Source organism: Botryllus schlosseri, chromosome 6 (genome assembly GCF_051294905.1).
Source record: "Botryllus schlosseri isolate E-star chromosome 6, Bs_hap1, whole genome shotgun sequence".
NCBI classification, from domain to species: domain Eukaryota; kingdom Metazoa; phylum Chordata; class Ascidiacea; order Stolidobranchia; family Styelidae; genus Botryllus; species Botryllus schlosseri.
Genome location: NC_137241.1, coordinates 6,953,027 through 6,968,162, shown reverse-complemented (window position 1 = coordinate 6,968,162; position 15,136 = coordinate 6,953,027). Strand labels below are relative to the sequence as shown.

The following is a 15,136-nucleotide window of genomic DNA, read 5'->3' as shown; positions in this document are numbered from 1 at the left end:
ACTGAGACATTAGCCATTTCGGACGTCACAATTTCCAATCCGAAATGTTTTCATGTAGGGCAGGGGCGGGCAACATACGGGCCACGACGGGATTTTAAGCGGTCCGCGGACAGTTTCCAACCCGAGAAACTACTTGTTCTGTTCGGGTCTACATATATTTGCGAGCAAACACTTTCAACCATGAACATTACCAAGACAAAGCGGCGTTCCAATCTTACTGGTTTTCACGTGTAGTCTTTAATTTTAAGAGTTTCTACACCCGAGATGCAGCCAGAGTTCGAAGAACTTGTTGACAACTTTGATCGACCACAGATGTTTGATTGACTATTGAAGTACATTACGTCGATAAATTTATTAAATACTGTTTTTGATCTCTATGCTTCAAACTTAAAGTTTATATTAAATACGATTTATTCCTTGTGTACGCGATTAATGTATCGATTCAGGAATTCGGCCCGCGAAGTAGGCCTACTTCATTTTGCCATATCAGGCCCGTCGACTGGACAAATTGTCCGCTCTTGATGTAGGACATACGCTTTCTAATGTAATCTTTGTTGCGGCACCTCACGCTCCTCAAAACTGTCATAGGCGCCGAGGAGTAAGTGTTATCAGTCTCGAGACTCAGCCGATCAAAACCAATCGTTTCTAGAGCTCCAAGGTCTATAGGAGGCGGTTCCGCTGTGCAACGTCAGATCAAGTACAAGCACTGATAGCGCCGCCTAGACAGACATCGGAAATATCATTGCATTTATGTCGGCTCGTACGACCTCATATAGTTCCCGCTTGTCCTGATGAAGGGGTATAAACAATTTCTTGTCCGAAATTGCGAAGGTCCGAAATGTTTGGCCTATTCGTTCATAACCTACGGTGATTATACTAGCGTTGCCATATGGCGGATTATTTCGGATATGTCCGATGTCCGGAATTCCAGTGCTCAAACTGCGTCCGAGGGGAGGGGCGTCAAAATATGCTGAAATGTCCGGAATTCTAAAGGCTTGAGCGTAAACTTTTTTCCTCCACAATCGATAGGCAAAGCATTGCTAGTGCTACGTCATTTTGACAGACAATGTGTTCATACCTCAATTTAACACCCGCTAGCAGGCGCTAAAGACTCTCCGGACTTTGAGCCACGAATATAATTATGGTGAACCTACTATCTCAGTGGTTTCCAACCGGGGGGGAATTCCCCCCTTGGGGGGAATTTTGATATTATTAGGGGGGAATCTGGCTTAATTTTGTTAGGGGAAATCTGGCTTTGGCATTGTATCGGAAGATACACTGGGTTCACAAGGTTTTTAGATTTTTATTGTAGGCTGTAGAACTATTATAGAACTGTTAAGTAGAAATTAGTTCTTAACAATTGTATGTTTCTTTGGCGTATTTCAAGCTAGGTGTATGTTCGAATGCCTTCCGTATATATTACACCCCCTGATAAAATGAGACTCACGAGACGATTTCGTTGGGTCCGCGGCAGCCTCTCGACCAAATTGCTACTAAGCAGGAAAAGGTCAAGCCGACTTCAGCACAAGGCCGCTAGTGAAATTGTTTAACTTTTTAAGCCGACATATGAGCTAACGTGAAAAACATACAGTACCAATTCATCGATTCAACTCAAGTCCATAGCGAGCGGACTTGGTGATTTATTTTTCGTCAGCCGCTAGCCAACCGGTGAAAAACAGGTCAAATTTGACTGTACTTTACCTACCAAAGTTTAGTGCGGTCCGCATTCGCCATACTTCGGACATATCTGAATATGTTTGGCCATTAGTTGCTCAAGATAGCGTAATGGTGAACAAGATAGCGTAATGGTGAAGAGTCCGGCTTCTTGATCGGTAGGTTGTGGCTTCGATCCCCGGCCGGGTCAGACCAAATACCTGATTATAGTAACACTGGTATCGAGCATGGAGGGGTGGTGTACGACTTAAAAAGCCGTAAAGGCTATATCTGCACTTCCTTGTCCTGCGGCATATGCACACCATACGCTCATGAACGTCATGGTATGCATATGCACAGATCGTGTTTATGTGTATCATGAGTCGGTGTATATGCCGCAAAAAACTAAACAAAACTAAATAGAAATAAACTATACGTCCTTTCCTTTTCAGTCAACAAGTGGTTGCGCGTTAAAAAGCACATTTTTTAGTCACAGGCAACTTTTTCATAGGGGGGGAATTTCAGCTCAAATATCGGCCAAGGGGGGCACGAGACGAAAAAGGTTGGGAACCACTGTACTAGCTTATACGTTCACTTCATGCCCCCTTAATCTGTAATCACTCGAAATTGACATCAAAAGATACTCACGATATAAACATGGCACCCGCGGTTAAGTGGCTTAATTGGCATAAAATATGATATAAGATCCAGGGAACGTATTGCCGACAATTTCTCCGACATCCAATCTTTGAATAAGGAGTTTGCGAGGTGGCATTGGGACGCAACAATGCTGTCTGGCGAAACGAGAGAGTAGCTCAAGAGAAAAAGAGCCAGACAGCATTGTTCAGCATTGTTGCGTCCCAATGTCAATCTCCATAACAATGAAAAATTCGAGGCTGATTGTGGGAGTTCCAGGGCTACGAGCGGAATGAAATTTGTATTTTCGTAATCAGTGCAGAGTCAGCTTTCGATTGATACCCGTTTTACCAAATTTAATGCTCGGCAAGCCGGTCAAAAGTGACCGTCAAATTGCCTGTAGCCAAATGGAAATTGTGACGTGATACAATTTCACTGAGGCGTGAGATTTGCCTGTGTCGACACCATATAGGACACTATAGTTAGACCAACAACAATTTCGAGGGTTTTAGCCACTCCAAAGAATATAGGTCGACGAAATTGAGTGCAAATTGTCCATAGGCTCCTTCTATATGTTTTTCAAATGTATTCAAACAATTATGGCATGATTCTACAACGTTTGAAAAACAAAACAATTTTGTTTAAAAAAAGGCATTTGTTTAAAACACTGGATAAAACATGTTTTAAACGCAGGGTTTTAAAACAGCGTTTGTTTTAAATACAACCCTAGTCACAGTTATATGGGTGAATGAGTAATGAGATGATGCCCATCGTATTTTCGGAATCACGTCGTAAGACTTCGATAACTGCCATACTTTTACTTCTTATCACACCGCTTCTCTGCTGCAGTTGCAGACGGCCATTCGCACTGATAGAGCTCTATTGCGCTATAATGTGATGAAAGACCATGAATATCTATTGAGTCTCCAACCTTGTATATATATGTATGTCCGTATGCATCAATATATCTGCATATCAAGTGATATTGCTAAAGGGTGGTGAACATATAGCAGAGCTCTTCAACCGAGTGTTTCGTACAGCCTAGGCCCTAAGGGTTCCTAACCTTATTGTTGTCATGGACCCCTTTAGGCAAATTATTAATTCTGCGGACCCCTTCCTAACTTTTGCCTGGAACTCATTCAACGTACTATTGAGTATTACAATAATTATGATACTCCACTACTGCAGACCTACAGTGTCAAATTGTTTTTGAAGAAAGAAAGAACAACAACATAATTAGTGAATGAACGAAAGAATAAAAGTAGAATACACCATTGCCATAAAACTTGAATAAACAATTGACATAATATTAAAATAAAGAAGGTCTAAAAAGTGGGGTAAATATATTAAAAAAAAATACAAGATAGGCTGACGTCCAACTCGCTACATCTGCACGGCAGAGGAAGATGGCCAGAGGTTTTTAGCGGGAGTTGCGCCTCGCATTATTAGTACTTGGCCGTCCTTCACCAAGCGGTTTTTGTCGGGGATGTACATTTTTTAAAATGTGACCTGAAGTGCCATGACGAAACTTTTTCAACGTAAGTAAATGTAATGAGAGGGCTGTTGTGTTGTGGCCTTTCCTGAACTAAATCACTAAGCTGCGCTATAGTTTTTGACAATGCAACACGCATCATGTCATCTTCAATGTCCAGGCGATCTCGATTTAGTGTTGAGGTGTAAGGTCAAAGTACACACTGTAGACAGCAACATAGGTTTATTTTAATGGATGCGGGCTTGAGCTTTACCTATGTCCATAAGAGAGAAACAAGAGTACAATAATCGCTTTTCGTTTTTTTTCTTCAAAATTCACCAAGGTAATCACGGATCCCAAATGCTTTCTAACCCACCCCCGATGCAATAAGTCCTAATAATCTCTATTCTGCGGTTTGCTTTGCTTTTCGTCTTTCCCCAAAACTCATCAAGGTAATCATGGACCCCCATGCTTTCTCACGGATCCCCGAGGGGTCCGTGAACCCCAGGCTGGGAACCACTGGTCTGAGGAGTTGACTGTTGTTAAGCTGTTGCTACGGCTACCTTTGAATAGGCGTGAACATTAGTTAGCCATTAAATTACTTTATTATCTGTAAATCAGTGGTTTATATTGACAGGGTCACAACACAAGGGTAGTCCTTGGCAGTGTTGGGATCAAGTGACTGCCTTCGAGTCACGAGTCATCTCGAGTCAATACATATTATGATTCGAGTCAAGTCAAGTCACTCGACTTTCGAAAATGACTGGAGTCAAGTCAAATCAAGTCAGTCGTTTTTTGGAGGTGATTCGAGTCAAGTCAAGTCAACTCAAGTCCAGAGTCAAGGTACAATTCAAGTTAAATTGAATTTTCGAAGAATGAGGGATGATTCAAAGTAGGGTTGGGACTTCGGGATCAAATTTGAAATCCCGGGATCGGGATTTCCCGGGATTTTCGCTCCTCAATCCCGGGATTCCCCGCGATTAGAAAAGTAGTAAAATACTCATACAAGTTACACAAATAACATTTAGTCCTTGTGATATTGAATTGACGCAAAACGTGAGAGCATCAAGAGCATCATCGTTTAGATGAGGGGTCCCAAACTCCAATTTGCTCGCGGGCCAATTTCGTAGTTTTTAATGACGCGACGGGCAGCAGCATCAAATAGGGGTATAATATGTATTTCCCAGTACGCTTTTTTTGTCGGACGTTGCAGATTGGCATTCCATACACATTGTGAAAATGTAATACACTATTGTAATATTCACGGTTGCCACGAAAAAAGTCATATTTTTCAATATTTGTTAAAAATATTGTTGTGCTTGGCATAATTTGGCGAAATAAGGAGTTATATAGACAGTTAGAAACCATGCGAGACGACAAATGCATCGTGTCACCGTAAAAGCTGTCGCATTATAATTTATCAGCTAGTGGACGTTTGATGTGTGATAGCGATTCAGGTTTTTGGAGTGGTTTCAGAATGAAATTTCAAGTTCTCAAATCCGAAATCTGAAATTTCCGAGTTTAATATTGTCGAATGCTTGAAAAGTCAAAACGCCGACGTGGGCCGCAAAAACAGTTCTGGCGGGCCGCGTGTTTGAAGCCACTGTTCTAGACAATCAGCCGAGTTTGTGACACTGCTTTATTACCAAAATAAGAGATATGGCGCTACGTAAGCCTTGGTAGATGCTGTTCACAAATCCCGGGATTTCATAGGGACCTAACCCGGGATCGGGATTGCTTCAAATCCCGGGATCCCGGGATCGGGATTTCCTGGGGTCCCAACGCTAATTCAAAGTCAATAAATTTTGCTATTTGAGTGAAAGACAGATTAATTGGCGATTAATCTTTAATGAAACAACGAATCTAAAGTAGAATATACATGCAAAAATGCGTTGTATCGCTCATGCACAACTAGAACTGCTAATAAAATCCCTTCGAGTAACTGTATAGCTGCATGTCACAGTCTGGTATTATCAACCAAACTAGAGGATCGCAGAAGAAGCCTCGAGAAGTTAATACAAATTGATATGGTACAATACATTGCCCATCTACACATCCATGAGAATATAAACGCATAAGTTACATTTGTTCGATTCAAGCTATACAGGAGGGTTGGTAAAGGGGAGCAGGCACTGTGTAATGTAAGCACCGAGCCATCTAGGAAACAGAGATACGTTGCTATTAGATTAATCTACTACTACTACGACAACGTAAGCTGTGGTCATATCGTTTGCTGTCAATTTATTTGTGATGCAACAAGGGAGGTCGATTGAGACGTACAATCAGTGAATGGCCGGATGCTCTCACTAGTGACACCGGCGTATCGCGAAAAATCCTAACATACATAACAATACGGTGATTTAATCGATACTGTGTTCTTGATGACTGGAAATTGACTCGTAAATTTTGCTCCGAGTCACGAGTCAATTTCACATTTTTGAAGGGTCGAGTCAATTCAAGTCAAGTCATTTTGGAAAGTGACTCGAGTCAAGTCAAGTCACACGAAAAAGTTGACTCGAGTCATCCCAACACTGGGCCTTGGTAGGTAGGAAATGATTACAAGGTATATTTGAGGCGAGTTCGCAAGCTTCTCGACTAGGCAAACTTGAAATAACCGAATTCCCAATCAAATATACACGGACCACCATCTGACTCATACAACTTCCTTTTCATTGCTTGTTCTTTTTATGTTATCCTTCTGTTACTTTGCATTCAGCGTGCCTCTTTATTTATATGTTCTTATATGTTTGTCGTATTTTGTGATGTCGAAGTGAAGTTATTCAACCGCAATATTCGCACATGGACCGGAATTCTCTGGTTGCACAGTCTTCGAATCGCAACTTGTCCGTGTCCGTCGCGCTAACGCGCCCGCATACATCGGAGTCTTCGGCGGAACTGTCGGCCAGCTCCGCAACGAAGTCGGCGGATCCGCCGGTCGGGTCGGCGCCGAACAACGGGGTGATAAACGTAGGATTATCGATACCGGCTGAATCATCCACCTCGCCCGTCGCGCCGATCCAGAAAGTCGTGGATGCCGCTCCCGCCGCATTAATCAGGGCGCTGCAACATATTTGTTTCAGCTTTCTGGGCAGAATTGGTCGACTAGAAAATGTCCAACTTTTTCAAATCATACTAGAGTTAGAATGACTGCTCCATTTTATCAAATAATATTAGATTAGAATTACTGGAAACTTGAATTAAATTCTGCATCAGACAACAAAAGCTCAGTTCATATCAAATCATTCTTCATTGTCCATTCTCATAAGCGCGACAATGGTGAATGTCTGTTCACCAAGCTTAGCCCGTTTCGCACTATACACTTCTCATGCAGCATTTTCAGGAAAACCACAAATTGCATCAGGATTAAAACTAGAGCATAGAAGCGTTTCACAAATTAGATTCGAACTAGATTACCATCATTTCACTCTAAGGTGGGTAATATGTATTGTTAGGTAGACGTAAATTAGAGTAATATCTCGACAGTTTCCCCAAATTAGATTAGAAATAGAATTATATCCACATCGATTTTGCAAATTAGATTAGAATTACGGAATTGGCAAAACCTTGGAAATTAAATCAAGTTCAGTTCATATCAAATCAGAATTTATGCTAATGATTATGAGGACGGAAAATGTCTATACAGCAATCTTGGCTCGTTTCGTAATGTGCAGTTCTCCCGTAGCATTTGCAGGAAAATCAGAAATTAGATTAGAATAAAAATGGAAGCATAGAAATACTTCACAAATTAGAATAGAATTGGATTACCGACATAATTATTCTAATAGATAGAATTATCTTGTTGTCTAAGTCTATACTCTCCAATTCGTTCCGACACATTCCTATCTTTTCACTGTATCGCAATGCTTGTGGTGCATTGAGCTGACAACTTGTTAATAAATTGAACTGGCAGGGAGCTGTGTCAGAAAAAAGGCCGAGATCCTTTGAACCAAGTTTGAGAAAACTCGATAAACGATCTCACCTTCTTGCGGCCGACGCCTGATTGAAACCGACGACGGCCAGTCTGCCTCCGGATATCGCTGCTTTACACGCGCTGTCTGCATCGTTCCAGGTTTCTGCCGTCGAGGTCAACAGATAGTAGCAAGTTCCTATCCTCGTCCAGCCGGTTAACGGGTCCTGATGAGAGAGTTTTCTTACTAAGAGTGGTGACGATGTGCATCTACTATATGCGGGCGGTCCGGGTTCGACTCCGCTTCGAAGGTTTATCTAAGCCCCCGTCGCTGTTCTTACGGCAACAAAAAAAAGCCCAGAAAAAGACCGTATGAAAGAACGCACTCAAGGAATGGAAAGAGCAAGAAAAAGCCGCGGAATAGAGATAAACATTGACATCGGGCACTAGGCCGATGTGGATGCTAGTTTACGAGACCGCAACTGGTCGTTCGGCATCCTCCTATCTATTCATTACATCGCATTGTGTCTTATCGCGTTGTGCATTGTGTGCGTCTTTGATCAGAAGAAAATATAATCTGCCGATTGATTAAGAGTTTTTTAAATTAGTCAATACTGCTGCCTTGATAGCAATAAAACTGATGTCGTAAATTTCTACTCCATTATAATTAGAAATAGCGGTTACTGAGACATAGCTAAACCAGACACTTCCTGAATAACTAAAAAATGAAAGGCCTGAAATGTATTCAAGATTCGGTTAATTCGGTTACCGTGATGCAGTCTCATGAAGAAGCTATTTCACCCAATTGTTGCAACAATTTCGGTCGCAAAATTGTAAAGAAAACATAACCACTCCGGTAAGTAGTAAGTATTATGTGAAAGTAGGCTAAATCCTCTTGAACACTCCGATAAAGTGTGTGGGGCAGGGGTCACCAACTCAAAATAGCGCGATTTCCCAAGAGGGACAACTTTCCAAGTTGGTAGGCGCCGCCGGCCAAAACATAGCAATATCGAAAGGCAAAGGTTCTACGACACTGCCGCGTTACTCAATATGCCTATTCCACAACCTGTTTTCGGCCTGTATGTGTCCAGGCCGGCTACATGCGACCCGTGGGCCACGGGTTGGTGACCCCTGGTGTATGGGATATATATATATTCGACATTTGTGACTCACTCCGCTTCGCCATTTATCCAGCGATCGATTTATAAATGCGAAGTAATCTGTTATGCATTCGGATTACGGCTCGCGTTCAACACTCGAATTACCAGTTTGATAACTATTTTATTAGCAACAACTATATCGTTGTAGTTATACTTTGCAGATGAAGCTAATATTCAAAGATAACTTAAAATTGAGTTTTTCCGTAATAAAGTCAATATTACGCTGATAAATTTGAGGCTTTTGGGTGGGAGTACACCTTTTCCATATAAAATATATATTTACTGGCTTTGAAGGAGGGTAGGTGGTCGAAGTAGTCCGCAATTTACTAACCCCTAACATAAAATCGATAAATTTACGGTGATTTATACGGGGCAAACACTTACCCCCTCAAAGCCGGGAAAAGTCCACAGTTCTCATGTGATATATCTACTGTGCAGTTTGAACCTCATTAGCTTTTGATAAACTTCCCGCACAGTAAATGAAAATCGTGTCTCTCGCTGATTTCCACCATAGCGTAAATAGGTAATTGACACTGGGACACTTTATGGTAGGCCCTACATAATTTTGCTTTCACACGCATTCCAATGGATGAAGACGTGTGTTCGAAGGGAGGTTAATTTCACTGGTGAAGTGCATCGTTTTTGTGTGTACCACCTTGAGAAGGCGAAAACAGATGGCACATGTAAGCAGGACCCACTACACCAATGGGATATATCACCACAAGGACGAATGTATATTTAACTCGCGTCCTTCCATCGGAATGGGTGTCAAAGCAAGAATTTGTACCGGAAAGTGCATTGGTTTACAGTACACCCTGCGCGACGGTGGAGAGCCGGTCGATACACCTTTGCCAATCATGTACATTTACAGCGCACGTAGGGAGGGCTACGGGTCTCAGTGTGCTTGTTATATTGACACAATTGACGCTTATAACAACTTGGGTCACTTGCGCCCGCACAGTAAATTTTCGTAATGTCTTTCCACTTTTCTCGCGTCCTTTTTCTGGTCTTTTTGCTGCCATCTTTCTAGAGTTCTGCTCTCCCTTCATCTGGGCTCTTTCAAGGCGCTGTAGTTAGAGCGGGATCGGCGATGAGGAGCCCAGACACTTAAAAATATGGCCGAGCCGAGACTCGAACCAGCAGCCATTGGTGTCGGGACTGCAGTGTTAAACCAACTGCGCCACTCGCTTCACGCGCCGACCTATGTAATAACATCATTAAGAAGGTAATCTCACCATGGTGGTTTCAGGTGCGTCTGTGGCCGGTGCGTCCGTGGCCAGGTCAGTATTGGCCGCGTTATACGAGTCTATCATTCGCTCTGAAACAAAGATATCATAACATTCGTTGACTTCTAACAAGCTGAAGTAGTTTTACTGATAAAGATGGCGAGAATTAGCCGATCGCGGCTGCCTTGACCCACGCGTCTCCGAAGCGGTTGGTAGTCGGGTTGGTAGCCGAGTGCGTATCCAGGTTGGTATACCGGTATGTATCCCGTTTGGTAGGGCGCTATGTTACCAACTGTATGAACCCCCTGCAAATAAGGAAACGACTCCATGCACCAGGCTTGTATAGTCTACTGTATGATTCCAAACACTATTCCAAGTCGTTTCGACAACTTCCTATCTTTTCGTTGTATCGCAGTCTTGTGGTGTTTTGAAATGATGAAACTGTTAATAAACTGATTCTACTGGAATTTCGAAATGTCCAACTATAGAACTAGAACTAGAACTACTCGCTTTTCAGAACTAGCAAATAAAACTAGAATTAAAGCCCTTTAAAAATCCGTAATTAACTAAAACACAACTATCACCGGATAGCTGTTATAGAACATCCCACAATAGAACACCGCAATCCCGATTCACACCAAAATACGACACGTGTTTTCGAAAGTAGTTCGGCTACTAAATGTTGAATGAAATGCACAACTAAAACAAGAACTACTCAGGCTTCAAAATCCACAACTAGACCAACTAGAAAAATAGTAGTCAGTTGACCGTGACGTAACTTGATTGGTAGTTTGTACAAGTGAGTCATGAGCTTGAGCTCGATCGGAGCTCGATGCTCTGACATGATGGTTCAACTTTAAGTTGCTATATAGCGAATCGCATATACACAAAACGACAGTGGAACAACTCACGTGCTTCGTAGACGGCTTCTCATCTCTACCGCTTTCTGTTAAAATTAGACTCAGATCAGATAGGACAATGCCATTGGACATCGCGGAGAATACTCACCTTCTGAGGCGTTAACGAAGTAAGCAAAAAGTGCGAGGAACAGAATTGAAATCTTCATAGTCACGCCAAATCTACAAGCTACGGTTTCTTAACGCTAAAGGAATAGGCAATTCATTTCCCGGTGAGGTGCAAGACATAGTGATCAAAATACGATTATGCGTGATCTTAAATGCCCTTCACAGCAAAAACTGCTAGGGTTGCTAGCACTAAAAAGAGGTGTGCAGGATTTAGCCAGACCCGGGTAGAATATTGACAACATTTCTCTATTTCGGGTCGTAGCCGTAGCCGCGTTGATAGCTATTTTAGGCGACCGGAGTTGGATCGGAACCGGATTCCATTTTGAAGAAACCGGATCGGAGTCGGATAAGCGAATTTCTAAAAACATGGAAAATGACTCGATTTGCCTTGAGTGAATTTTTGTGTTGACTCGACTTGGACTCGGGTCATCGTGCATGACTCGGCCAAGTCATATGACTATAGATTTGGACGGCGGAGACATGCACTTCGTTGTAACTTTGAGAATAGTAAAGTTACCACATTATTGGTATTTCGTCTATATACTCTATAAGTACTGGTATGAAAAATAGGGGCAGAAACTGTTACGGGTGAAGAAAATTACTGACTTGGACTCGGAATTGACTCGGTGGAGAATTGAATATGGTTGGTTTCTGCTGCAAATGCTCGCTTGTTTATCGATGACGGAAAACGAGAGATTGTTGGCGCATTTCAAATTTTCATCGTAACCGCGCCCATTCCCCTCCCCTTCGATACAAACCGAGGTTCTCTCATCTCCGGTTTTTTGAGGCGTTCCATTTCTAGTTCTCGACCGCAGATATCTGGTCTGACTGGTTCGTCATCACGTCTGGCGGTAAGAGCAACTCACAGTCTTTATGAATTACTCTTGCCCCGGAAGTTTATATAGGCTCCTCCTCACCTTCTGATCGTAAGCGGTGTCTAAAAATGCCACGAAGGGGGCCGTGCTACACGCTGGGAGATTGAGCATAAAAATAAAACATCGGCCTAGTGTAAAATCACAATTGCAGTGGAAAAAAGGAATACCACAAAAAAACATCTCTGGTCTTTAACTTTGCGACGCTGATCGTTGGATGAGTAATGGTATGAAAGGTTTCTCGCTTAATTTTCATGAACCCGGCACTGTAGCTGTCCCTGTGTCCCTGTAATCCTGACGTCCATCCCAATGCTGTAACGCTCATAACATGTTACTGCATTTATGTCGCAAAGGAACATTTGAATCGTAACATTGTTCCCTTTTTACAGAAAAATATAGTGCTTGAAATCTGAGAGTGACGATAAGTTGATGTATACCACCGTCTTTGTGTTTTGACACCCCCGAGGGCATCTGATTTAGTTGCATACTGACTGCAGCGTCCATAAGCTAGACGAATTCTCCCGAATATTCCTTGAGCCGTTGAGTTGGCGATGAGAAGTAACTACAAAAATGAGTCAAGGCGAACTTTACCGAAGAGCGCTACAGCGCACCCTGTCTTAGTGTAATCCAAGGTATCGCCAAGCCAACTATGTAGAGGTCCGCGTCTCGCAGCTCACTGCGGCTCTTTCCAGGTTCAAAGCAAATTAAATGTAGCTTCATTGCATGAATAATTCTTATGAAATAATATTTCTCGTTACAGATTTCTGTTTTATCATAAAAATTTTGAATTATTACATGCTGTTGGAAGACAGACTAAGTAGTATAGTTAACTGTAGTAACTGTTTTTGGTCTCTATGCTTCAGACTTAAAGTTTACATTAAATACGTTTTATTTCTAGTATAGGTGAAAAAACGCCATTGTTGCATCGATTCTGTAATCCGGCCCGCCAAGCACTTCATTTTCCCGTGTCAGGCAGGCCGATCGGAGAAGCTCCCCGCCCCTGCTCTATGCCAAACCTCACCTGTTACAATTCATGAAAGGAATCGCTGTTGCGTGAAGATCGTCAACTACATTCGTGCTCACTGCTCATGATCATGTTTAGCCACTTCATCGTCGTCGACCGCAATTTCGTCACTTGAAGAATACAAAATGAATACTTTCCTTCACGCCAATGTTAGGTGCATGGTTTTCAAGGGGTCTTGTATTGCAGAGTTATTCAATTCTATTGAACAAAAGTAAGGAGTCTCGAGTATCTCGAGTAAATTGAAACTCAGATTGGTGTAGTCAGGGGTGGGCAACCTTTTTGCTATTCACGGCCGCATTTCGTTTACTTATGTAGCCTACGGTCGCATTCCTGTGCATAAGCCGTAATCAACTAACTGGGCGTCAAATACCCATGTTAATATGTCCATTTCCGTTTAACTCCGTAATAATCTATTTTCTCATATCGGCTTTCTATACACACAGAAATCGCGAGTGGCAATGCTTAGAATAAAGAATACTGGAAAACGTTATGGTCGCGCTAGGCGCCAAATTTTTTTCAGATTCATAAATGAATTACGTCATTATTATTAATATATTCACATATTGCAATCAAATCTTTATCCTTTACAGCACATGTGATCATATTCACTGGTGAAGTTGATGGCGGTAGTGTCTTCGGAAATTTAGGGCAACTTGCACATGATGATGCATTTTCGGGTGGACCAATTGTTATTGGTCACTTTGTAGCATGCTATCATTTCTTGACCTTCCATCAGGATTGTCGGTAGGCTTAGCGGAAATATATTGGAATCGCCTGAACCAGAGGGTCCCAACCTTTTCGGATGTCGGACCGCATTTCAAACTTCAGAGTACGAATGGAGCTGCATCAAAACACTCGGGTATAGGCTACTTATAACGAAAATTTAAAGGTAGCTAGTAGGGATGGTCTGAACCTATGAAAGGTTCGGGTTCGTGTGAACGCGAACCTTTTTGAAAGGTTCTTTGTGAACACGAACGTGAACCTCGTGACGTCATATTGCTAATTCCAACCCTATCTTTCAATGAAGTGATAGCCTATATTAATGTACACGATACCTAGCGAAGACTCGGGCCACATAATGTCACATTGCTGAAGTACATATTGGCGTTTTAAACGTCGCTAAATGTATCAACCGCGGTTATCAAAGGACATAATCATCTCATAAAATCAATACATTCCGTCGCTTTGCCAACAATTTCGACGAGGACTTACCAGGGAATATAAGCTTACGCCTTTACGGTCTTAGCCAGACCGGACAATGTGTTCGGAGTCTGAGTATTGCGACATTTATATTGAGCAGAGTGTAAAACAGGTTTCTATACTCGCTACTGATACCATAAACACAAGTTATATAGCAGTAGCCAGCACCTTAATCGCACGGATTTGGTTTTAATGATAGAGTAAAGATATGAAGTCAAGATTGACCCCGTACGCTCGCTCGATTTTTTACATCAGAAAACGATATCAATGTCATTGATTGATTGAATAAGCATCATTCGCTGACTACGTATATCGCTCGTGATGTTGTGTGATTGCGGGTCAAGCGCACATCAGAGAGTCACTAAATATTCACAAACGGAAAGCTGGATATTTCGAGAAATTCTTTGCAACAAAAAAGCAAGTAAAACTTTTAAGGTTGTCATGGTGCATGCTCGTTTAGCGTTAATTTTTTTATGCTGCCAGCGCCATGCATAGAGTGACCCGCAGTTGAAATGCAATAAATATGAACCAAAGATTTTATAATGAAGTGCAAATTACAATTTATTGAAAAGGTTCACAGTGCAGAACCTACCAAGGTTCTGTTGTGAAAGCGAACCTCCAAATTTCCGAGGTTCACACACAGAACGCGAACGTGAACCTCACGTTCACACCATCCCTAGTAGCTAGCCTAACAATGCTCTCACCATCCATGCTAATTCAAAAGCATGCACATATTGCACATGGCCTTATTTAGATTTTATATCGGTTATTATAGCATTTATACAAGCAAATTGGCGAGTACTATTATGTCGTGATGTGACAGCTCTTCATACATTCCTGCACTTTATGCACAAGTTTGCGGGGAATAATACGCTGACCAATGTTGTCTATGAGTCATTATTTTGATGTTACTAAAATTGTGTCGAAATTTACTCTTCACGGAGACGATATTTAAAGGTCTA

At 42.0% G+C, this 15,136-nt stretch overlaps 1 protein-coding gene across 1 annotated transcript; it reads right to left on the bottom strand.

Moving 5' to 3' along the window:
* Nucleotides 1-3,774: 3,774 nt before the first annotated feature.
* Nucleotides 3,775-13,541, bottom strand: LOC145440973 (uncharacterized). The gene is made up of 6 exons (XM_080318757.1): nt 11,062-13,541; nt 10,965-10,999; nt 10,202-10,358; nt 10,063-10,145; nt 7,740-7,894; nt 3,775-6,820 (listed from the first exon to the last, which is right to left on the bottom strand). Exons 1-6 carry the CDS (start codon nt 11,117-11,119, stop codon nt 6,541-6,543), a joined length of 768 nt encoding a protein of 255 aa, XP_080174883.1. The 5' UTR covers nt 11,120-13,541; the 3' UTR covers nt 3,775-6,540.
* Between the last annotated feature and the right edge of the window lie 1,595 nt (nt 13,542-15,136).